The sequence below is a fragment of the Eretmochelys imbricata genome, chromosome 2 (assembly GCF_965152235.1).
Source record: "Eretmochelys imbricata isolate rEreImb1 chromosome 2, rEreImb1.hap1, whole genome shotgun sequence".
NCBI classification, from domain to species: domain Eukaryota; kingdom Metazoa; phylum Chordata; order Testudines; family Cheloniidae; genus Eretmochelys; species Eretmochelys imbricata.
The window spans coordinates 265838528-265861884 of record NC_135573.1 but is presented as its reverse complement, the minus strand read 5'-3'; the positions used below and the strand labels follow the sequence as shown (position 1 = coordinate 265861884).

Below are 23357 nucleotides of genomic sequence, written 5' to 3'. Positions count from 1 at the left end.
AACACCCCTGTCCTTACACAGTCACCGCTCGCTAACCCGTGAAAACACCCCTGTCCTTACACAGTCACCGCCCGCTAACCGTGAAAACACCCCTGTCCTTACACAGTCACCGCTCGCTAACCCGTGAAAACACCCCTGTCCTTACACAGTCACCGCTCGCTAACCCGTGCAGACACCCCTGTCCTTACACAGTCACCGCTCGCTAACCCGTGCAGACACCCCTGTCCTTACACAGTCACCGCTCGCTAACCCGTGCAGACACCCCTGTCCTTATACAGTCACTGCTCGCTAACCTGTGTAAATACCCCTGACCTTATACAATCACTGCTCGCTAACCCTGCAAACGCCCCTATCCTTACACAGTCACCGCTCGCTAACTCGTGCAAACGCCCCTGTCCTTGTACAGTAACTGCTCACTAACCCGTGAAAACACACCCTTGTTCTTAAACAATCACTGTTCACTAACCTGTGCAAGCATGCCCTGTCTTTACACAGACACTGATCACTAACCTGTGCAAGCATGCCCTGTCTTTACACAGACACTGATCACTAACCTGTGCAAACACACCCCTCTTCTTACATGGCCACTGCTCACTGATTCGTGCAAACACATCCCTGTCCTTACACAGACACTGATCACTAACCCATGCAAGCACACCCCTGTTTTTACACTCTCGCTCCTCACTGACCTGTGCAAACATGCCCTGTCCTTAAATAATCTCTGCTTGCTAACCCGTGCAAGCACACCCCTGTTCTTACACAATGACTGCTCACTAAACCTTGCAAACATACCCCTGTACTTACAAATCAGTGTTCACTAACCTGTGGAAACACACACCTTATTTACACAATCAGTGCTCACTACCTCATGTAAACACTCCCCCGTCCTTATACGATCACTGCTCACTAACCCACGTAAACGCATGGTGGAAGAAATTAACTCTCATGGTTTTTGGTAGGACACCCCACTGCCCCAGCTGTTAGGAAAGGGGTGATTTTCACCCCTCCACAGTCACAGTTCACCTGTTGCCTGTTGTTTCCAGCCTGTATGGAAGGGAGCACTAACCTGCAGCTGTTGCATTTCAGGTTGCGTAGAGACAGCAGCGGCATCTTTGATTACCAGGAGAGCTGGGATCAGAGCCCAGACCTCAAGAACGGGCTGGAGGATCCCTTCGACAACAGCCACCAGCTCAAGAGGATGCTGAGCCCCCCGCAGCCCCCTCTGTTCTGCGACCAGCCGGACCTCACCTCACTCATCGACACCAACTTCTCGGAGCAGGCCAAGGTGGTGGAGCCAGAGCCCAGGCACCGCGCAGTCTGCAGCCGGCACCAGGACACTGGCTACGACTTCGACAGACTGGTAGAGAAGGTCTACGAGGAGCAAAGCGCTTCGAACTGCATGAACTTCGCCGGCTTCCCAACCCCCCATGGGCAGGCTGCTTCCTGCACTAGGACAGGCAGCGCCAGGGCCCTGAGCTGCGGGACCGGGGAGGGAGGGTACAGCGCCCGCAGGAAGAGCCTAGGGGACGAGCCTCTGGCCGGATTTGAAAAGTCCTCCCCAGTCTCTGCCTGGGCCGGTGACTTGGAAAGCTCTGTCTGGAGCCTGGACCTGCGGGGCAACCTCATTGTGGCTGGCCGGAGCAATGGGAAGCTGGAGGTAAGAGTGGGGAGCTCGCTGCCCCTGGAATGGGCACTGAGAAAGCCATAGCAGGGTGCACTCCACATTCACCCGTTGGTGGTCCCGGAGCGCTGGTCCTGCCGTGCCGCCCCTGCGAGTGAGAGCACAAGGCAGCTGTACTGGGGTGTCCCTAGAACTCCTGCAGAGCCAGGTGGTAACAGATCTGCAGTCAGGTACGCCACCTGCGTGCCCAACTCTTCTGGCGCCGGCACCAGGGCCGCAGCTACGGGGCTCCTGGAGGGACTGCTGTCACCTGCACAGGGCCTAGGACACACACTGGCAGCCGAGGGCTGCAGGGCGGGGCTGGTGACAGACACACTAGACAGCTCATTACATGAGTTTCCATTTCCCGTCCATGCTTCTGAGCTCAGGCCACTCTGCCACACTGGAGCTGGGAAGGACTGACTGCAGCCGGGCCTCCCCTTAAAGTTAGGTCAAAAAGCTACATCGCTCAGGGTGTGAAAAATCCCCACCACAGACGGGCTGAGCTGGGCCGCCCTGGCCCCCGTGGAGCCGCGGGTCGGTCGTCAGTGCAGCTGCCATCGCTCCGGGAGGCAGTGTTCCCACAGCGACGGAAGAACCCGCTCATCGGCATGCCTGCAACTATGCTGCAGGGTGACGGCAGCTCAGCTGCACTCCGTAGTTGGGCTGGTGTAGTCTGCATAGCACAGCCGTGCCCTGAACTCACTTCTAAACCTTGTCTCCGGGCCGCCTCACGAGATTGCTTCAAAATCTGGTACAAATCAGTCTCTGCTGCGAACAGGAACAGCAGTGGGGCCGGGCCCCAGGACTGGACTAGCAGGGAGTGCTGCAGGGCAGGACTGAGATGGGTTGGGGGATCCAGCTATTGTGATTTCACGGGCCCAGCTCTCAGGGGGCCTGGCCACAGCCAGCATTATTGTTACTATCATTTTAAATTCCAAACCACTTAAATTCTCCCTGGCCAGCTGCTCTGCCTCGGCTCCCTGTAACTCCGCCTCTCTTCCAGGTGTGGGATGCCATCGAGGGGACCTTACGGTGCAGTAACGAGGAGGGTCAGTCCGGAATCACAGCACTTGTCTTTCTGAACAACAGGTAACGGACTGAGCCTCTGACGCTCCCTCCCCAGGGATCTCACCCGGGAGGAGGCTGGGAAGGCAGGAGCCCAGCTGTCTGGGTCCAGGAGAGGTGATGCACGCAGCTCCAGGTCGTGGTGGACAGAGCTGTGAGCTCTCCCCTTTCTGGCCTGTACCCCTGAAGCTCTAGCTGAGAGCGGTGGGTTGCCAACAGGGTCTTATTGTGTGGATGCCTCCATACAACAAGATCGGGAGCAGCTGAGTGCTGCAAAAAGCAGCAAGAAATACCCCTGGCGAATGCAGCTGAGTCCTGCTTAGTGGTGTTAATTATAGCAGGAGATGGGGTAGCGTGGGGTGCTAAGAAAACACTCCCTTCTTTTTGAAATGCAGTGTTGGCAATCCTAAAGCTCTTGGTACCCATGTGCCCAGTAGCCTCTTCTCCACCACTTATTTAACCTCTCCACCGGGTGCTGAATGGTTCAGGAGACAGGTATAAAGAGCCTTTCCCTAGGTCCCCAGCTCCCATCCAGCCCAGCCAGGTGCCAGTCGAGCTGTTCCCATCTGTCAGCTGTTCGGTGGCCTGGTCTCAGTCTGGTTTCCAGGGGACAAGTGTCCTCATCACAAAAGCCACCACCCAGGACTATGTCCCCATGCTGGCAGACTGGGGCCTGGAGACTGACTCCCCCACTGCCCCTCTTCAGGTGGTGGCTGGGTCACATGAGTGCTGGGAGCCAGGGAAATCTGAGTGTTGTCCTTATCTGCAGCTGGAGTCGTCCAGCCTCCAGGGCTGCCACCCCAGCACCTGTGGGGACAGAGAAGAGGCCTCTCCTCACCTCTGTCTATTTCTCTCTCCCAGGATTGTAGCTGCCAGGCTGAACGGCTCCTTGGATTTCTTCTCTTTAGAAACCCATTCATCCTACAACCACCTGCAATTCCGAGGTGAGCGAGCGCCTGGGAGGGAAAACGGCCCAGATCTGTAAAAGAATTCAGGTGCCGAACTCCCACTGATTTCAATGGCACTGAGATACCTCAGTACCTTCAAGGATCTGGGTCTGTGGCACTGATCCAACAGACAGAGCACTGGAGCGGGACTCGAGAGACACGAGTTCTGTTCCCAGCTCTGCCATGTGCCTCTGTGGCCCTTCCTACCCTTTGTCTGTCTTGTCCAGTTAGACTGTGAGCTTTTCGGACTAGAGCCTGTCTGTCCCTGGGAGTTTGTTCAGGGGCCCTGATCTCAGCTGGAGCCTGGAGGTGTCACTGCTCTGGGATGACGAGCCAGCCCAGCCCCCTGCCAGTGCACGATAGTTCCCTCCACTTGGGAGTGGGCTGGTGGGGAGGGGAGCTGTGGTGGGGTGGATGGCCTCTGAACCGTAGCCGTTGGGGGCTGGATACTGCACAGTCCGTGCAGAGAGGTGAAGATCTGAACAGGTCATGGGCACAGCCCTTCCTTCCCGCAGGCAGGTCCCTGTGCTGGACCTGCCTGCTGGGTAATCCCAGGGCACTGGTCTCCAGCAGCAGATTTACTCAGAAGTGGCCACTGATTTGGGGGCCCACCTGGAGCTCTCCAGGCCTACCTTTCTGAGGTGCTGAGCACTGCAGCTTCCAATGGCCTCCACTGGAGCAACGGGTGCCCGGCTGTGCTGAAAATCAGACACCAGGCGTCTCAGGTTGGGCCTCCAAAATGGGAGCAGCCACCCTCCGTGGCCACTCTTGGGCGTGCTGGCCCATGCGTGCAAGGCCGCAGTGCCCACCACCCCCGCTGTGTGTGTGTTCCCCCAGGAACCCCGAGCAGGAGCAGCATCCCATCCTCCCCCATGTGCAGCAGCAATGACCTCATCATCTGCCAGCTGACCCACACAGTGCCCTGCGCCCATCAGAAGCCAATCACGGCACTGAAGGCTGCGGCCGGGCGGCTGGTGACAGGCAGCCAGGACCATACTCTGAAAGTAAGTGCCCCACTGCCGTGGCTCTCCCCAGCAGGCCATGGGCTGGTGGGGCAGGTGTGGGTAGGCTGTTAGTATGGGGCGGGGCTGTTAGCACATGGGCGTCTGTCATGGGGGTGATGGGTTGGTAGGCACACGTGTGTGGAGAGGAGTACACATGTGGGGGCATGTCCTTGTGTGGAGAGGAGTACACATAAGGGTGTGTCAATGTGCGGAGCACAGTACACGAGGGGGCATGTCCATGTGTGACACAGAGTACACATGGGGGGGGCGTGTCCATTGGTGGAGCAGAGTACACATGTATGGGTCGTGTCTGTGCGGAGTGGAGTACACGTGTACGAGGCGTATTCATGTGCAGATCGGCGTACACGTGCAGGGGGACGTTTCTGTGTGGAGCGGAGTACACGTGTACAGGGTGTGTTCATGTGCGGAGGGGAGTACATGTGTATGGGGGCATGTCACTAGCAGAGTACACACATACAGGGTGTGTCTGTGTGCGGAGTGGAGTGCAGGTCCATGAGGCGTGTCCATGTGCAGAGTGGCATACATGTGTATGGGGCATGTCTGTGTGCGGAGCGGAGTACACATGTTAGGGGCGTGTCTGCATAGCAGAGTACACGTGTAGGGGGCGTGTCTGAATGGAGTACATGTGTTATGGGGCATGTCCATGTGTGGAGGGGAGTACATGTGTACAGGGCATGTCCGTGTGTGGAGCCCCTTCCTCACCACCAGGTCCCTTCCCCATCTCCCCCCTCTGTTTGACCGGCAGCGTGGTATTAACACGCCGGTTTGGCTTACCCCCTTGACGCACTAGTGTCTTCACGGAGATCGCCCAGCGGAGGGAGCTCCAGGGTCTGGCGGTGATGTCAGCCTGGCGTCCCCCTCGCCCTCAGTGACCCCCAAGGGCAGAGCGTTCTCCAGGCAGCACCTGGGTGCCAGGGGAGGCCAGAGGCAGAGCCGCAGCTGGCAGCTCTCATGGCCCAGGCCACATTTCTAGATAGACGCAGCAGGAGCCATGACCCAGGGGGTCAGCGAGTTGCTCTGGCCTGCAAACCCCCCTGGACCGGGGCCATGGGCAGAAGGGCAATGCCAGCGTCCACCTGCGGAATCTGGAGGGCAGTGGATTGGACTCATTCTGCCAAGCCAACTTGATCGGTGCACTGCCCGCACATGTACACTCCCCATACATGTCTCTGAACCACCCACCCCACTAGAGCAATAGGGCTCAGGCTGTGTTCTCACTCCCCTGCAGGTGTATCGGCTGGAAGATTCGTGCTGCTTGTTTACACTGCAGGGTCACTCAGGAGCAATCACAGCTGTGTATATAGACCAGGTACGACCCTGAGGCCTTGAATGGGGAGACCAGTGCTGTGCGCCTAGCTCGGGGCATGGGCAGGGTTCAGGGCCTCCCCTCAGTGGGCTACGTTACGGCAAGCAGCCAGCTGGCGCGCTAGGAGATGAGGGTCAGGCTCACCCTCCCAGCCAGAGCACTGCTTGCTTCAGGCAGGGGATCCCTGTTCCTACAGGTGGCACTTTCTGGGTTGTTTGCCCTTCCCGTTGGGAGCTGGCTTGGCCCCGACTGGCTGGCAGGTGTGATGGGGGTGCAGCTCTGAGGGGGTCCTGGGCGGGGGACCAAATCCCTGGCGTAACGCTAACGAAGGCAGCGGCTCTGACATCAGAGAGTCACATCAAGATGAGTTTGGCCCAGTGGTGCCTTTTCTACCCCGCTGCGGGAAGTTCTGTCCCGACGGGAGTTGGCCTTCACCAAAGGGGGCAGACTGTTCAGCTGGGCTCATCTCCCTGGGAGCACCCCCAGGGCTGCCGTGTGTGGGGATGGGCACAGGCTGGACACCGTGCCAGGCCCTCTGCAGCCCGTCCGGGCCGGAGCTGTCTGCTGGAGGCCTGGCACGGTGACTTGCTGCAAACCTGGCTTTAACAACAGACGGTGTGCTTTGCAACCCCACAGTAACAAACAGGAGCCCCTCTGTCCCCCTCTGCTGGACCGGTCCTCCTCTGACCTGTAGGCAGTAAGGGGAATGTGCCAGACGCCAGCCTTGCCCCAGCAGTATGCGTTACGGGCCTAGCCACAGAGACCATGGCTCTTTAAAGCCTAGGGGAGGGTGTTGCTCTGAGCACTGGGAGACGCTTGGATGGGAACCCCGTTGTCCCGGGTAGGACTGTGTGCGAGCCGTGCTGCAGTGCGCCCTGCAGTACCAGGGGACGGACGAAGGGGAGGGCCACTGCAGGGATCACTGCTCAGTCTCTTGGCCCATGTCCTTGCAGACAATGGGGCTAGCGAGCGGGGGCCAGGATGGCGCTATCTGCCTTTGGGATGTGCTGACAGGAAGCAGGGTCAGTCACATGTACGCCCACCGCGGGGATGTCACCTCGCTGACCTGCACCACCTCCTGCGTGATCAGCAGTGGCTTGGATGACGTGATCAGCATCTGGGACCGAAGCTCCGGGATCAAACTCTATTCCATTCAGCAGGCAGGTGCAGGGCCCAGGCCCAGCCGGGAGCTGCAGACGCCCCGATGCGTGGGGAGCTTTGTGGGGCGTGTGTCTGCTGGGGGCGGGGTTAGTTCCGTGGTCAGATCGCTGCGGGGGCTGCCTTGTTCCAAGGGCAGAGGCTGCGCAAGCTCTGACAGGAGCTGGGAGTATCCAGGCCAGCCGCGCCTGCCTAGCCTGGCTCAGGCCCCTCACTGCCCCAGCTCCGACAGCGTTTGCCAGCCAGCAGGGTGCGGGAGGTAGGGGCTGAGGAGCCGTGCGGGCAGGGCAGGGCAGGACCTGCCCCAAGGCGGGGAGTGGAGGTGCATGGAGTCGGCTGTGGAGAGCCTGGACCCTGCCGTCGGCAGCAGAATCCCAGGTGCTGAAATGAGTCATATCCCCTCCCCCGTTCCCCCCCTCCCTCCCCGAGGCAGGGCAGTTCCGCCCATCGGGCAGAGGAGATCTAAGACCAGACTAGGATGAACAGATGGAAATCAACCTTGTGGAGCTAGACCAAGGGACCTGCTCAAGGCCCCGTGGGGAGGCCAGCAGGGCAGAACACTGAGGTCGGGTCTCAGGCCGGTTGCTGAATTCCAGACCAGGCTCCCCCAGCTCCCCCACTGCCCTTCAGCCCTGCCTGCAGCGCCCCCTACTGCTCCAGCACTTAGCCTGTAGGACGGGACAGCTGGGCCCAGCCCTGGGACTGACAAAGATGTGTCCGGCAGTGGCAGCCGAGAGGCCATGGGCACGTGGACACTCATCCCTGGGGGTGGCCCCTCAAGCGCAGGGGGATGCACTGATGGGGATAGCTGGGCCTGTCCTGGACCCGTGGCCCCAGGGCTCAATCCAGCACCTTTCCCACGCTGAGACCAGCTGTCCCTGGCTGCCAGGCGCTGTCTCTGAGGCTCTCCCCTCTGTTCCCGGCACAGGACCTGGGGTGCGGGGCTAGCCTGGGGGTGATCTCCGATAACCTGCTGGTGACGGGAGGCCAGGGCTGCGTCTCCTTCTGGGACATCGGCTACGGCGACCTGCTGCAGACCGTCTACTTGGGGAAGAGCAACGAGTCGCAGCCGGCCCGGCAGATCCTGGTGCTGGAGAACGCCGCCATCGTCTGCAACTTCGGCAGCGAACTCAGCCTGGTCTACGTGCCCTCGGTGCTAGAGAAACTGGACTGAGGGGGTGGAGCTGGGCCCTGCGGGCCACCGTATCTGAGTTCTGATTGATTGGCGCCTAGGGTGGGAGGACAGGGCAGGAGCTCCAGGGGGGTTCCCAGGAGAGAGTCTGCTTCTCCATCCCTTCCTCCCCCTCCCCAGCTCCTTGGATCCCAGGCGCTCCCCCTGCAGCTGCCTGGGTGGGGCAGAGCCCTGCTCTGCCTGTGTCCCCCCACCCGAGGCATCCTCCTGCCCTGCTCTTGCTCAGCAGGTCAGTTCTTCCCTTGGGGCTGCGGCTGAGCTCAGTGGGGATGGGACCCAGCTCATGGATCTGCAGTCCCCCGTGGGGCAGGAAGCTGGTGCTGTCACCAGCTGGAGGGTTACCCTGGGGGAGCTACCAGCTGCCGCAATGGGGAATGTGTGTCTGGGGCTCGGTGCTGAGTGCCAGCAGCCCCGGCACATCCTTGGCTGCGTTGCACTGCAGGTGGCCAGAAAACCGAGGAGCAGTCTGTGGGATGGGGCTTAACAGAGCCTGGTACGTGCAGTGCTATGGGCTTGGGGAGCATGGGGGCCCAGTACCCATGGGGCTGAGACGGTAGAGAGGGGAACTCCTGCTACAGCTGGGGAGGGGGCTGCGGGCGGGGGGGGGGGGAGCCTAGTGGTCTGATTGCAGGACGGGGAGCCTGGCCCTGCTGTGTCCAACACCTGGCTTGGCTGCTGCCTCCAGCAGGGGCCTGGGGCTCTCTCTGGGATGTTTCTGTAGCTGTGAAGCAGGTTAACCCTGCCCTGCCCCCTGGAGACTGGAAAGCCTGGAGAGCGTAGCCCAGTGCTTGGTGGGGGGCGTTGCCCAGGTCAGCCACGGGGCCCTCCAGTGTGAGGAGAGGGAGTCCGTGCCGGCATTGCTATTAGGGTGGCCATAGCCCCACTGTGCGAGGTGCTGTACAGACACAGGTGCCAGGCCCTGGTTCCCCTCTACCGGCAAGGCCTGTGCCATGAAGGGCAGGGCAGGGGCCGTGTCTGTTAAGCGTGTCCCCGTAAGGCGGGCCCTCGTTCAAATGAAATCCTGTCCATGGCCAACAGGCATTTCCCTGCAGTGAATAAGGGCAGCCTAGATCCTAGAGGGGATGGGCCTCAGCCCACCCCTTGTGTCCTAGCTGGCATTCAATGCCCACCGCCCTTGTGCTTCTCCAGCTCTGCTTGCAGGTGCAGGTCCTGCCCAGGGAGGGGGGCTTGGGCCAGAGCCGCCATCTGTGGGCAGGGGCTCGCTGGCCCTGGGGGGATCCCCTGCTCAGCTGGCTTGGGCTGTGACAGCGTGCAGAACAGGCTGTGGGCAGGAGGGTTGTGTGTGTTAATTTACTGGCTGCTGTAGCTCAATCAGGCACCATTAACCAGCTCCTGCCCTCACTTGGTCACAGAAGGGGGGCTGAGGCAGCGCTGGTGGCTGATTGGGCAGCGGGCGAAAGCAGAAGCTGACCACCAGCCCCCCTGCGTTAGCACTGGGCTCCGTCTCCCTGCCTCAGAACGAGAAGGGTGTGTTCGGGTCTGCCCTCAGCCCTGCCCCGGAGAGCCCTGTACGCCCACATCACGTGCCCTATTTATTGCTATGCTGTATATACTTATTTATTATGGTGGATGAGCTGCGGGCAGCCTGTAGCCCGTGGCCAGTGCTGCCTCAACTGCAGCAAATGCCGGCAGCTCCCTGCTGCTCCAGGGCAGCCCAGAGCAGAGCCCCGGCATGAGCAGGGGGGCAGCTGAACCCTCTGGCTGCTGGCACAATAAAGGAGTGTACGTAGGGCAGGATATGCACACACAGGCTGGGAACTGGCTCTTGGAACCCTCTGCCCCCACTCACCCCCCAAGTAAGTGGTTGGCTTTGTTGGAGGAGGGAGGCTGCACCATTGCCACCTGCTTGGGGGCCAGCCATTGAGATTTCCTGACCCCGCAGGCAGGGCCCCTCTATGCAGACACCAGATGGGCTGTGAAGCCCTCTCCAGGGGAGATGACACCGGGAGCATGGCTGCAGGTCCAACAGCCAGCATGTGCAGTGGGACCAAGCAGGGCTTTTCCATCGCTGCTGTTGGGGCAGTTTCCCGCATGGGACCCGTGGTGCTGGGAGCCCAGCTCTGGCCTGATCATGTCATTGAGGAAATGAGCCTGTGGCACAAGCTGAGGTCTGTGTTGTCGTCGTCCGTGTTCCCATTCCGCCCCCCCCTGCGCGCACCTCGAGCCCTGGGAAAAGCACCAGCCCCAGGGAGCCTGAACCTACCTCAGGCATGCATATAGGAGTCTCCAGCACCCGAGCTGGTTTCCCTGGGCATGGGAGAAGGCACCTGCCCAGGCCACGGAGCCAAGTGCAGGGGAGCAGGCACCACTTCCATCCTCAATACCAGTGTTGGGGGTGGCAGAGGGGTTCCCCAGGGCCGTCGCCTGACTTGCCAGCCTAGCGTCTGCTCTGGTGAAAGCCTGGCCTGTGGTGACCACAGTGTGTGAACACCTTGCGCTGGAGGAAGGGAATGGGAAGCTGTGTGGGGGGAAACCAGGCTTGGCAAGCCATGTGGCCAGTCCTTGTGAGGCCATTGGCCAGTAGCTGGGGGAAGCCCTAGAGGTGAGGAGCCCAAAGGGTTTATTTCAGTCTGTATGTTTCACTGACAGCAGGACGTGCTGCTCCAGTGCCTGTTCATGTGTGATGTAATTCTGTGCCTGTAGAAACCCACTGGATGGCCCAGACCTTATGAGCCCCAAGGCCGAGTCCTGCTGAGCACTAATCTCTCGCCTGCCTCAGCAGTGGGGCAGGTGAGCTGAGGGCCCAGACAAGGCTGTGGCTCTGGTGGGACCTGCAGTATGGGAGTGGGCTGGCCCCTGAAAGTCCAGCCACTGCTGCAAGCAGCTTGTGGGGCGGGGGGGGGGGCCTGCCCCTGGGGCGTGTGCTCACTTGCTGATGCCCTGGCTGTGTCTGTCCTGCCTCGGGTGGCCTTAGCCCTGCTGTACGCTTTGTACTGTACAGTGGAAGCTTTTTTGTACCAGATTGTGTTTTATAACCTGTACAAAGACACATTAAACCGAACTAACCAAAACCCTGTGGCTCTGCCTGCTCCCTGCGGCCAGCTGACAGCGCCGGCTTCTGCACTGTGCCGGGGCACACGCAGCACCATGCTGCCTGGGGCCTGGTAGGGAGCCGCTCTCTGCTGGTGAAACGTAGCTACAGCTTTGCCCGTGCGCAAAGCATGGCCAGAGGCTGGCTCTGAGGGCTGAGGCACCAGCCCGCGCCATGGGCAGCCCAACACGCAGGGAATCGCCACTGCAATGGGTCCCATGAGTTCCTGCATTGCACTAGCTCAGTGCCACCACCCTGCCAACACGGCAGAGGGACTGGGGTAGGACCCGGGGGTGCTGGATGAGTGCCTGGCCTTGTGCCCTGTGCTGCTGCATGGCCCCCCCCACCGCCCCTGCTGTGATGGCACCTCCCCGGTGACCAGACAACGGCCCCACCACTACAGATTAACAGAGTCCCTTTTGACATAGGCTTTTTACTCATAAGAACAGTCATCCTGGGGCAGCCCAAGGGGCCAGCTACTTCTGGCAGGCAGAGCCTTAGAACACCCAGACCCTGGGCTTGTATCCCTGATCATTGTGGTTCATAGCCGTCAATGGACCTAGCCTCCATGGCCTGCTCATTCTTTCTTAAGCATTAGTGTTGTTTTGGCCTTCACACCATCCCCTGGCAAGGAGTTCCACAGGTTCCCTGCCTGTTGCATGAAGTGCTTCCTTTTGTTTGTTTTAAACCTGCTGCCTATTAATTTAATTGGGGGACCCCCTGATGCTTGAGTTACGTGAAGGGGTAAATAACACATCCCTAACCACTTTCTCCACACCCATCATGACTTTATAGACCTCTGTCATGTCTCTCCTCAGTGGGCACGTCTATAAGCTGACCGAGCCCAGGTTTTGTAATCGCACCTGCTAAGGGAGCTGGTCCATGCCCCTAGTCAGCTTTGTTGCGCTGGCCCCTTTTCAATGCTACGGGATCTGAGCTGTGGCAACCAGCGCGGCATCCAGTATTCAAGGGGTGGGCGTACCACGGAGATATAGTGGGGTAGTATATTGTCTGGCTTTATTAGCTCTTTCCACATTGTTCTCCAAGAACGATCCCTGCTGACACCACCGGCCTTTTCTTGAGCGGTAACGGCTGATTTAGAGCCCATCTGTTCCAGCCATCGTTGGGACTGTTTGCCGATGTGCACTACTTTGCCTCTATCAGCGTGGAATTTCAGCTGCCATTTTGTCACCCAGGCCCATGCCAGCTCTTTGTAACGCTCCCACCAGTTTTGGACTTTAGCTTGAATAATCTTGTATCCACTGCAAATTTTGCCACCTCACTGGGCGCCCCCCTTTTCCAGTTCTTGTTGAATACGCTGACGAGCCCCTGCTATTTACCACACACCTGCTAGCCCTGCAGAAAACAGTCACGCCAGTGTGAGCAGGACGGCTCTAGTGCACCCCAACCAGATGCCCAGATAGACGTGGTGGGAACTAGGTAAAGCAAGTGGGGCTGGATGGGGTCTAAGTACCTCGCGTGAACCATGAGCAGGAAATAAAGGCGCTGGGATTCCAATCCCCAGAGGCTCTCCCCTCAGCACGGCAGCTCTGGGAGACCCAAGACCCAGCTGCAGGACTGCACTGCACATGGACTAGACCCATTGCTTCAGTCCGTCTGCAGCTGGGCTCTGGGGAGCGGGTGATTTAGCACTTCCGAAAGCCTGCCAGCCCCCCAGCAGGCTGCTCCCAGAACAAGCCCAGCACACGCTGTAGCAGCTTCCCTGCCAGGTCCCTGGGGGAAGGCCCGGGAAAGGTGAGCTCAGACTCCAGCCCCATTGGGCTAGAAAAGCCCACGCAGGCAGTCCAACAGGAAAGGGCGGAGGGGTTCCATGCCACAGCCATTTCCCAGCTTGGCCATGGCACAGGATTCCCCCACCCCCCATCTCCAGCAGGGTTTAAGTCAGGTCCACAACGCCCCTGCGGCCCAGAGCAAATCATCCATTTATTGGAGTAGCAAAGAGCTGAAAAAGTCAGTTCTAATTACAGAGTCAGATCAGAACATGGAGACGGACAATGTTACATTTGTACAAAAGCAGAGGAACCGAGCGCGCCCGCAGGGGCCGTGCACCGTGGCCATTTCTGCCCAGGCCGCCGGAGGCAGACGCAGCAGCACCCAGCCAGGGCCCAGCGCTGAAGCCTGGAGGGGCTGTACAGTATGAGATGCAGGCCAGACCCAGGGGGAAACTAGTTACCGAAGCAATCGAGGTCCCACCCCAACCCCCGCAGCAATGGGTGCTCCCAGGGCTTGCTAAGGACATGGCTGAGCAGGTCTCCTGCTTCTGTCAGCCCCACAGCTTAACACAGAACAAGCCCTTCTCCCCAGGCAGCAGCAGGCCACCCGCTCCTAGGCCCAGGAGAGGCCAACCCAGCGGCTGGGATGTTGCCTGCCCCCCCGAGACAGTCGCTGGCTCTGTAGGACAGCCCCAGGGGGTGGACACTGACTCCACTTCCATGCGCGGCCTGTGCCCCTCCGCGCCCAGCGGCTGGAGAGCTCGGGGCAAGGTGCAGAGAGCAAAGCGACTGCAGACACAAGGAACGACCCATCACCGCTCTACTGTCGTGTGCCGTGTACTCTCTCCTCCCCCTGGGACAGGGGCCTTGGGGCTTTTCACCCTCCCCAGCCCTGCTGCCAGCAAATCAAGGCCCCTGGAACACAGGGACCTGCTGAGTAAACCTGCCTCAGCCGCCCACCCCAAGCCCAGGGCTTGTGCCGCCCCTGGCTGGGGTTACCTGGCTCTAGGTGCCCTCGGCCTGCAGGTTACCCCGGGCTGAGAGCGCAAGGCCCAGCCCCTGCTCTCGCTGTACCAATCCCCTGCCCCTCACAGCTGTCCGACCAGGCCAGGCAACAGGCCCCAGCTCGGCTCAGGCCGAGGGGGCACCCCAGGCACCCAGTCCCAGGAGAAGCACTGAGGGAGGGGTCACCGCATGGTTCGGGCAGGGCTGGCAGCGGTGCCCGGGGCCAGCTGGGCACACGCAGTGCCATAAGCACAGCCGCCAGCAGCTGCCCCCAGCCGTGCGGTGCTGGGCAGGGGCATTAAGGCTTTAGGCTGGTCCAGGGGGTTTCAAGGCCCCCCAGGCACTAAAACCCTCATGTAAACTGCTGCCACATGCGGGGGGGGGGGCGGGGGGGGAGGGAGAGAACGACTGAGGCCAAGGGGGGCTGGAATTGCTCAGCTCTTCCCCAGCGCCGGAGCAAGAAGGGAGGGGGGCAATTGGGCCCCGTGAGGGGCGGGGAGCCACGCTGCAGCCAGCGAGCCGGGTGTGTCTCCAGGCAGGCGCCTGGGACAGCTTTAGGGCTTCACCACGTTCCCTCCCCCTGCTGGGACGGCAGCGCCAGGCCCACCCCTCAGCACCTGCCCTCCCTGCCAAAGGCTGCCCCAGGACCCGCGGGGGTGGGGGGCTTCCCGGGGGGCTCTCAGCCAGCAGCCCTCCATGGGGTCTCCTGCAGGAGCTTCCAAGGGGTCCTGCCTGGAGAGCGGCCATGCCGCAGGGGCGGAGGCTCCTTCCCCTGGGGGCTGTGAACGGAAGAGCCGGGGGTATTGCAGGGCCCCCCAAGCCCCCAGGCAGGAGCAGCAGCAGGGGGGCCTTCTCTCTGCTGGACCAAGGCCAGGTCTCCGCCAGGAGGTGCTTGGGGACAAGCAGCAGCCCTGGCTTAGCCCGCAGAACAGCTGGGCTGGAGGGGCTGTAGCGGAAGGGAAGGCTGGCTCTCCATGCTGCGGGGGGCACCCTGGGCTCGCTGCCGGGGGGCCCAGGCACTGAGTGTGGCGCAGGCTTGTAGTGCTGTGTGTGCATTTCGCAGCCCTCCCAGAAGCCCAGGACTGAGTGGGGACAAGGGCTGTGGTCCAACACCCCAGATTCCAGCCATCACACTGGGAGACTCCCCCCAGTCCTCTTAGGGGCAACAGAAGGGGCATGCTGGCATGGCCAGGGAGGGGCTGTGCGTGCCATGTCCCCAGAGCCAGGCCAGGCCCGGCCCCCTGGCTCAGGTTTTATTGAGTGTCCACAGTGGGTCCAGCATGCTGAGGGGGTCGTCGCTAGGCCGGGGCCCCCGCAGCCCCTCCCCATTCTGGGGCTGCAGGAAGCTCTGCTTGCTCATCCGTGGCTTGCCCTTCAGGGAGCTGTCCAAGGAGAAGGCCTCAGGGGTCAGCGACGCCAGGAGCTCCAGCGAGGAAGAGGAAGGAGCCAGGCTTGTCGCTGAAGGCTCCCTGCTGGGGGTCTCCTCTACATGGTTGCTGCTTTCGGCTTCAGGGAGTGGCACAGGCATGGTGGGGGCGGAGTGGGCAGGGGGCAGCTCAGCACTGGTTGGGGGTACGGGCTCCGTCAGGCTGGGCTGCGCGACACTGTCGGGTGCTGCAGGAACCGCCCCTGGGCTCGCAGCTTCGGGCGCTGCTGCCGGCTCGGGCAGCTGCCAGTTTGGGGGAGGCTCCGGGCTGCCACCGGGGGGCTTGATGCTCAGCTTGGCGATAGTGGCCTGGATGGAGCTGATGGGCATGTCCCCGCCCAGCACCAGGTCCTGCGGGTCCTGATGCAGGTACAGCTGGAAGAGAAGTGAGAAGGTGGGCCCAGGCACTTCCTTCAGACAGGCCCAGCCCGCCGCCCGCCGCCCCTGCCCCGCTCCTCTCAGCGTGGATCAGCCGCCAGAGCCAGCCCCGGAGCCATAGCAGAGGCTGCTGAGCCTGGCGTCAGACAAGCGGAGCCTGCGGGGGGCGTCTCCAGAGCCCCGCTCTGCCACCGCCTGGGAGCGCGGGTACCCACCTTCTGGGCGGCACTGCTGGGGGCTTTGCTGGGGGCCGGCGTGGTGACCCCGTGTCTCTGCAACACCTGCTCGGCGTGCTTGAGGACAGCTTCATAGCAGAACTTGAGATGCAGCTGGAAGAGAAGCAGCCGGCGAGGGCCCTTGAGCCAAAAGCTGACGAAGGCCCAGGCGCCAGGAACGGCCAGAGCCGACTCTGCCCTTCGAAGTGCGTCAGGGCACTGCCGTGCCCGCTGCCTGGCCCCCCCGCCCTCCCAGCTCGTTACCTTCTCCTGCAGCATATGCTTCCTCTGCTGGCGCATCCTCTTCACCAGCCGGGCCAGGTCGGGGATGCTGTTCCCGGCCTCCACCTCCTGCACGGCCGCGTACATCAGGCAGAAGGCGCCGGTGCGCCCCACCCCAGAGCTGGTGGGAAGAGAGTGCCCAGGGGCCATGACCGGGGACCCTGCCGAAGCCCGGGCAAGCCGGAAGTCCCTGGCCCCTTACCCAGCACTGCATCGTGGGTAGAGGGTCCCTCTCCCCAGGGGCCAGGGGCTCTGGGAGTCCTCTGCCCCGCATAGCAGGGCTGCAGTCTGGCTTGGGAACTCCTGGGGAAAGGGCCAGCCCTGCGGTCTCCCAGCAACGCGCTAGCTTTCTACGCTGGGCTCCTCCTCTGGCTCGGGAGGGAGGCTTGCTCCAAATGGGCAGGGCGCCCGCCCTGCTCCCATGCCCCGGCAGGAGGGGAGCCGCCTGTTGGGGGAGACCTGGTGCCCGCGTGGGTCGCTGCTTTGGGCCTTACGCTGGGCCCAGGCAGCTGCAGCGACTGGCTCGCTAGCTGGGGCTGAGCGGCGAACCCGGCCCCGGGAGGGCTGCCTTACCTGCAGTGGACCACGATGGGGGTGTGCAGGGGGCGCTGGTGTAGGTAGTGCCCGTGTACGTCCTGGATGAACCGCAGCAGGTTCCCCTTGCTGTCGGGCAGGCCCCTGCAGGAGGAAGGGAGCTGCTGGCGAGTGGGCAAGGACCTGCCGTGCCCAGTGCCAGAACCTGGCCCCCCAAGCCATGCGGGGGAGGGCTTCTACCCCCATCCTGGGAGGTGCCACGCTCCTCCCAGTGGCACAGGGCCTGATTTCCCTCCCCCCTAGGGGCCTGGTAGGGCATACGGTGCCGCTAGTGAGGAGATCTCCCCTCAGTGCCACCACACAGGGCCCTGGGGGGCACCAGCTGGGCTCCCAGGGCTCCACAGCCAGGCTGGGAGGGAACAGAAGCTCTGCCCTAAGAGAGCACCTGCAGCCCAGCCCAGCCCCCCAGGGTGGGAAGTTCTGATCCAGTCGGCTGGGTTCTTCCCCCAGCACAAGTGTACCAGGAGCCCCCAGGGCCCTGACCCCCTTCTCCAGCCCCCCAGACAGGTCCCCCGCCCCGCGGCACATACAGCTCCGGCCAGGCCGTGAACTGCAGGTGGATGACAGTGCGCTTCAGGCTCTGGTCACGGAACTGGAGGGTGATCATCCTCTCCACGTGCGTCGGGGCGACCTTCAGGCTGGTGAGGATCAAGGTGATGGGGCCCTGCACCATGGGCTGGCCCCGCTCCAGCGGGAAGTACCGCACCACCTTCTGCTGCGGGGCGAGAGACCGGGCTCAGCACGCGGCGAACAGAGCCCAGGAGCACAACACAAGGAGTGGAGCCCTGTCCCCCAGCCCAGAGCCACCACCCCACCTCCTGGCCCCAGCCCAGAACACAACGCCAGGGCCTGAGCCACTGGCCCCGCCTCCCCAGCCCCAGCCCAGAACACAACTCCTGCCCCAGGCTCCGGGGCACAGACCAACAAATTGCTCAGAGGAACTGGCAACGCAGAGGGCCCACCAGCAGGCTCCATGCCAACACCCAGCCAGAAGCTCAGCTTTCAAGTGAGACCGTCCCTAACTTGGCTGGCACCCTGGCTGGCCGGAAGGACCTCCAGAAGTCATCAAGCCACCCCACCATGCTGAGGCAGGACCAAGTAAACCTGGACCATCCCTGCCGGGGACCCACCACCTCCCTGGGAAGCCTGATCCAGAGTGTAACGACCCTGTTCATTCAAAAGCTTTCCTTAAGACCCAGCCTACAGCTCCCTTGTCTCAAGCAAGTGGGCACAGAGAACTATTGATCACCGTCCACTTTACCCCCCTACCCCCCTTCACGGAAGCTGCCAGGTGAGAATGTCCTGCCCTGAGGAGCTCCTGGAGATCCTACCTTCTCTAGTTCCTGCTCCGAGACCAGCATGACTAGGAGGGAGACCTTCTGTTCGTAGATCATCAGCCAAAAGTCGGAGGCCGTCCCCACCAACGGGGCCTGGGTGGCGATGATGGTGGGGCAGTAGGAGGACAGGTCTTCCACCTTGCTGGCGTTGATGTAGTCGTCCTTGCCCGACTGCAGAACGATGCGGTTCTTGTCGTAGGGCATGATGTCCTGGTGGCGGTTTTTCATGGAGTAGCAGCGGGCGATGGCGATGGACAGCTGCCGGGCATCCCTCTCCTGGGCATCCTGGAGCTCCTTCCAGATGCCATCCAGCTCGGGGACACTCCCGGGGACAGGCCTCTCCAGACTGGCCACCACGCCCCGGAACCGATCCAGCTCGGAAAGCAGCCTCATGATATGCTCGGGCTTCTCGTACGGGTCGTTCTCGATTAGCTGAACGGCCTTGGGTTTCTGCCCCTCCTTGGCATCTGCCTTGGTGGGCTGCAGCAGCGGCTGGTTCACCGCCGTCTTGGAGCCCCCGTGCTGGCTCTCGGGGCTTGAAGACAGGAGATCATCTGTGGAAGAGCTCTGCCGGTGGAACTGGACCTCAGCAGGGCCCTGTGCCAGCGGGGCCGTGCCGGGGGTGAGTGATGGGGGGGGTCGCTGTGGCAGGGAAGGGGCACCGGGCACAGAGGAAGGCAAGATGGCTGGAGGCTGGATAGCTAGGGATGGCTGGGGGGATGGCGCCGGTGAAGGGATGGCAGGACCCGGGACAATAACGCCGCCTTGCATCTGGCTCAGAGCGGGACTGGGGGAAGATGGGACATGGTGAGGGCCGGACTGACTGGAAGACGGGGGCTGGGGACCAGCCAGTGGCATGGCAGAGCCAGGCGGCATCTGGTTTGTAGGGGGCCCTGGATGGCAGGCAGAAGGGGCAGGACAGTAGGGCATTGCAGAGACCACTTGAGCTGAGGAGCCAGCTGGCATGGGCTGCATGCCTGCCAGCGAGGGGTGAGGGTGGAGCTGCTGAGCCGGGGCCAGCATAGCGGCTGGGAGGCTTTGAGCCCGTGGGGGAGGCCCGCGGGGCATAGCTGCAGGGAAGGAGTGAGGGGGGTTGTCCTGAGAAGGAAGCGGATAGAGCTGTGTTCTCAGCTGGCCATGGATCTGGGCAGGGCTGGGAGGCTGGGGAGAAACGTGCGCCAGCCCCGAATGCTGGCCAGGGAACTGGGCCGGGAACTGGCCCTGCGGCTGGTACATGGGCAGGGGCTGGACCTGGGCCTGAGGCAGGTACTGCTGCTGTTGGAAGCTCGGAGGGGGCGGCCCCGCTGGGAATGGGGGCTGGGGCTGCTGGCTGAATGGCTGGACGCCACCTTGGGTGTAGGGGAACTGGGCGGGCAGGCCGAGGAAGCCGCCCTGAGGAGGGAGCCCTGGCGGCTGGCTGGTGAGCCGCGGGGGCATGGGCCCGCCCACGGCCCTGGGCGCAGTGTAGCTGGAAATGGGTGCCTGGATGCTGTCGACAGTTGTGGTGGCCGGGCGGACCCCAAGGGGGTGAGGAGGGCCGTCGCTGCCTCCTGGGGCCTGGCCACTGAACCGGGGGGGCTGGGGTGGGCCCATGGCTGTGGGGAGGCCGCCTGGCAGAGCCCCACAGGAGGAGACAGGCTGCCCCATCCTGTAGGTGGCATTGGGGGCAATAGGAGCTGGAGCAGAGCCAGGCATGGGCACATGCTGGGGGGAGGATCTCTGGGGAGGCACCTGGGGGCCTGCGTAGCCGGGCTGAATGGGGGCAGGGGCGGGGCTGGGGTGCCCAGGGCCTCTCCTCAGGGTGCCAGCCGGGTAGAGCTGAGGGCTGGGCGACGGGGCAGAACTTGGAGGTCTGTGGGGCTGCATCGCCTGGGATGGCAGCACAGGGGGCCCGCTGTAGGTCTGCGGGGGGAAGGGGCCTTGCAGAGGGCTCCCAGGGGCACCTTGCGGGGGGGTCGCCAGCCTGCCGGGGAAGTAGTGTCCCGGCAGAGGCGCCGAAGCACTGAACTGAGCAGGGTTAAAGGGAATGCCAGGCTGGGCTGCCATTGGCCGCTGTAGCGGAGCGTTGGCTGTCCGGGTGCCGGCTGGGAAAGCCTCTGGGCCTGGGGGCCTCACGCCACCGCTGCTGAAGGCCGGGTTGATGGAGAAGGCAGCCATGGCGTCCGCAGGCAGCCTGGTGAGATGCGCTGCCAGAACGTCGGGGGGCAAGCTCCGGAGCTCTTCCGGCAGGTCGGCCAGCGAGAGGGAGCCCAGCTGCTGCAGGTCTGCCCCGTCCAGACCGGCTGCGAGGTCCAGGTCCCGCTCAGAGGCCTTCTTCTGCAGGGCCGGTTTGGGAGCAGTGGGCCTTGGAGGCGGCTTCTTCTTCATTTCTCTGCCAAAGCAAGAGCAGGCACGTGAGGAAAACCCAGCCCCCTGGCGCCGGTGCCTTGAACGGAGAGGCTTTGCGCTCCCTGACCCACCAGCCCAGCTCTAAGGGCCGGCGTCATGGGCGCTGGCAGAAGGTACCTCCAGCCTCTCCTGCAGGGACCCCCCATGGGAGCGGGGAGGGGAGAGGGGTTTGGGCTCTATTGCTGAGTCAGCCAACAGCAGTGGTGGATTCTGCGCCCTTGACACCCAGCTGCGGCCCTAAGGAATGGGCTGAGGCTTCCATCCTGCACGTCTGATTTCATCCCCAGGCGCCGTCGTGTCGCTGTTAGGGGCTCCCTTGTGCCACTCGGTCTCTGCACCGCTCCTAGTCACCCTCCCACGCTAGGGGACTTGGGGGAGCCTGGAACACCCCAACGTTCGGGTTCTCAGCGCTACGGCATGCCCAGCCCCCCCACAGAGAAACATGAACATGGAGAACGAGCTGACCACTGCAGACGCAAGGAGTAGCAGAACCCACCCCCCAAGGTGGGCCGGATGTGGGGCAGTGACCTACCTTTCCAGGACCTGCTGCCGGCTTGCTTCAGATGCTTGGCAGGCCACTCGGGCCTTCTCCAGGAGCTTGGCTGCTTTGCTCTCCAGATCCGCATAGAAATCTTTCCCTTCCTGAGACTTCTTCATCAGGTCTTCATAAGCTTCATAGGAGGCCACCAGTGTCTGCAGCGTGGTGTTCCACCTGGGAGAGTCAATGCAGGGTATGCAGTGGGGGGCGATATTAACAGAGCAGTCCTGGAAACCTAGGTGATTGCGGGGGCGGGGGTTGAGAGCAAGGCTCACTGGCCTCTATGCGCCCCACCCCTGGAGTTGGTTTGTTTACACCCCAGCCATGGCACCAGCACATTCCAATCAGGGACCCGGCCCGTGGGGGGCCCAGGTTTCCTCTCCTCCACTGACAGCCCCGGGGGACCACTCCTCTGGTTTATAGCTGAACCAGTCTCAAAGCAGTCAAACACTAGGGCCTGCAGGGGGGCAGCCTATGGGCGCCTTGGGGTTAGCGCCATGGGGCACGGCAGGCAAAGTCAGCAGCAACCACCACGGGCCCAGCTGGGATGTGGATCTCTGCACAAGAAGAGCGGAGGGGCTGGCGAGGCCCGCAGACCCCACCCCTCTGGCCGCGCCAGCCAAGAGGTGCTGGTGCACACAGAGTGAGCGGCTGGCTTCGGGCTAGCGGGGGGGCGTTCCCCACCGGAGAACGGGAGATGGCAGACCCTGGCCGAGGCCTGGGCTCGTTTTACACAGCACAGGGCCAGCGCTGCATGCGAGGAGCGGACTCTGCTGCAGCGACCGCCACTGCCCCCTGCGGGCGACGCCATGCTTCCCGCCCACTCACTTGTGCTCCACCTCAGCCAGGACCTTCCGCACTGCCGCATACTTGACATTGGCGTCCGTCAAGGCCTTCAGGACGTTCTCCTGGGCCGCCAGGTTCTGCTCCAGATACACCTTGATCTGGTCGTACTTCTTCAGCTGCTCGTCGAAGAGCTTCTGTCAGGGGCGAGAGGAGCACGCTAGGGTCAGCGGGAGAGCCGGGCTGAGCGCGAGGCTGGGGAGCTCAGCGGGGAACCCCACAAGCTGAGTGTGGGGAGGGCTGGGGCCAACTGAGAGTGGCAGGAAGAGGCCGCGATAGGAGCATGATACCTAGCAGGGCGGAGCAAGGCCCTTTGTATGACTGGGGGAACCGCAGGCGTCACCATCAGCTCTGACCAGAGATACTAGTGCACTAGGAGTGCGGAGAGCAGCGGAAATGGCCCAGGAGATCACTCCTCTCCAAAGGGGATGTGACCACGGCCGGCAGGCAGGGACAGGGAGGAACAGCGAGTGGGGGGGGGGGGGGAGTCTGTTTGGAACGTAACAGGCTCAGCTCAGTCCCAGGCGAGGCAGCAGCTCGGCACTCTGCCCCGGGCCTCACCCTCATCTCCGAGTGGTCGGTCGTCACTAAGGAGGTGGTGATGTCGTCCTTCTGGATCATCTCACGGAGCTGCTGCTCCAAGGACATCCGCTGGTCCTTCATCTCCTGCACTTTGGACAGGATCCGCTTCAAGTTCTGCAGCACCTGCTTGTCGTCTGAGGGAGGAAGGAGAAAGCCATCACCACCTGGGGGCGCTCCCCAAGCCACTGAGGAGCCTGCTCTGTACAGGTTCCATACTGTGGTCACCCAGCTCACCTAGCCACAGCCACCCCCCGGGAAAACGATCCCTCGGACAGGCAGGTACCGCTCCTGTTGGTGCCAGTGGAACCTGACCCCCTGCTCCAGGGCTAAATTTGGCCCTTGCTCAAGACACGCTGTGGGTCCAGAAGCCAAGCGGGCCTCCTGCCTCCTACAGCCCCCCCCAGGAAGTCTCCAGCTGGCATTCAGAGGACTGGCGATGGAGAGGCACCACCGAACCCAGCCTGCTCACCCAGCCCTGAAGCAAGACAGGATGAGCAAGCTGCTGGCGTCAGATCAGACTCCGCCCCGGGGAGCAGCTCCGGGGTCTCAGCCAGAGCAAGGGTGTGACATTAGCTGGAGGCATTCTGCCCTTTACACTCCACCCATCACCCACAGATCTGATCCTCTG

At 62.4% G+C, this 23357-nt stretch overlaps 2 protein-coding genes across 8 annotated transcripts in view; one reads left to right on the top strand and one right to left on the bottom strand.

Moving 5' to 3' along the window:
* SCAP (SREBF chaperone) overlaps positions 1-8946 on the top strand; it is a 110383-nt gene extending 101437 nt beyond the window's left edge. For all 5 annotated transcript variants that reach the window (XM_077808512.1, XM_077808517.1, XM_077808516.1 and 2 more), the window contains 7 exons: positions 1087-1657; positions 2667-2752; positions 3590-3672; positions 4513-4679; positions 5929-6009; positions 6960-7166; positions 8093-8946. In XM_077808512.1, coding sequence (XP_077664638.1) covers positions 1087-1657; positions 2667-2752; positions 3590-3672; positions 4513-4679; positions 5929-6009; positions 6960-7166; positions 8093-8338 — 1441 coding nt within the window. In that variant the 3' untranslated portion in view covers positions 8339-8946. The remainder of the gene's footprint in view (positions 1-1086; positions 1658-2666; positions 2753-3589; positions 3673-4512; positions 4680-5928; positions 6010-6959; positions 7167-8092) is intronic.
* Positions 8947-13334: 4388 nt separating this feature from the next.
* PTPN23 (protein tyrosine phosphatase non-receptor type 23) overlaps positions 13335-23357 on the bottom strand; it is a 42541-nt gene continuing 32518 nt past the window's right edge. For all 3 annotated transcript variants that reach the window (XM_077808509.1, XM_077808510.1, XM_077808511.1), the window contains 9 exons: positions 22709-22863; positions 22133-22284; positions 21299-21478; positions 18373-20749; positions 17572-17756; positions 17021-17125; positions 16430-16568; positions 16166-16279; positions 13335-15947 (listed from right to left, as the gene is read on the bottom strand). In XM_077808509.1, the coding sequence (XP_077664635.1) occupies positions 15393-15947; positions 16166-16279; positions 16430-16568; positions 17021-17125; positions 17572-17756; positions 18373-20749; positions 21299-21478; positions 22133-22284; positions 22709-22863 (3962 nt within the window). In that variant the 3' untranslated portion in view covers positions 13335-15392. The remainder of the gene's footprint in view (positions 15948-16165; positions 16280-16429; positions 16569-17020; positions 17126-17571; positions 17757-18372; positions 20750-21298; positions 21479-22132; positions 22285-22708; positions 22864-23357) is intronic.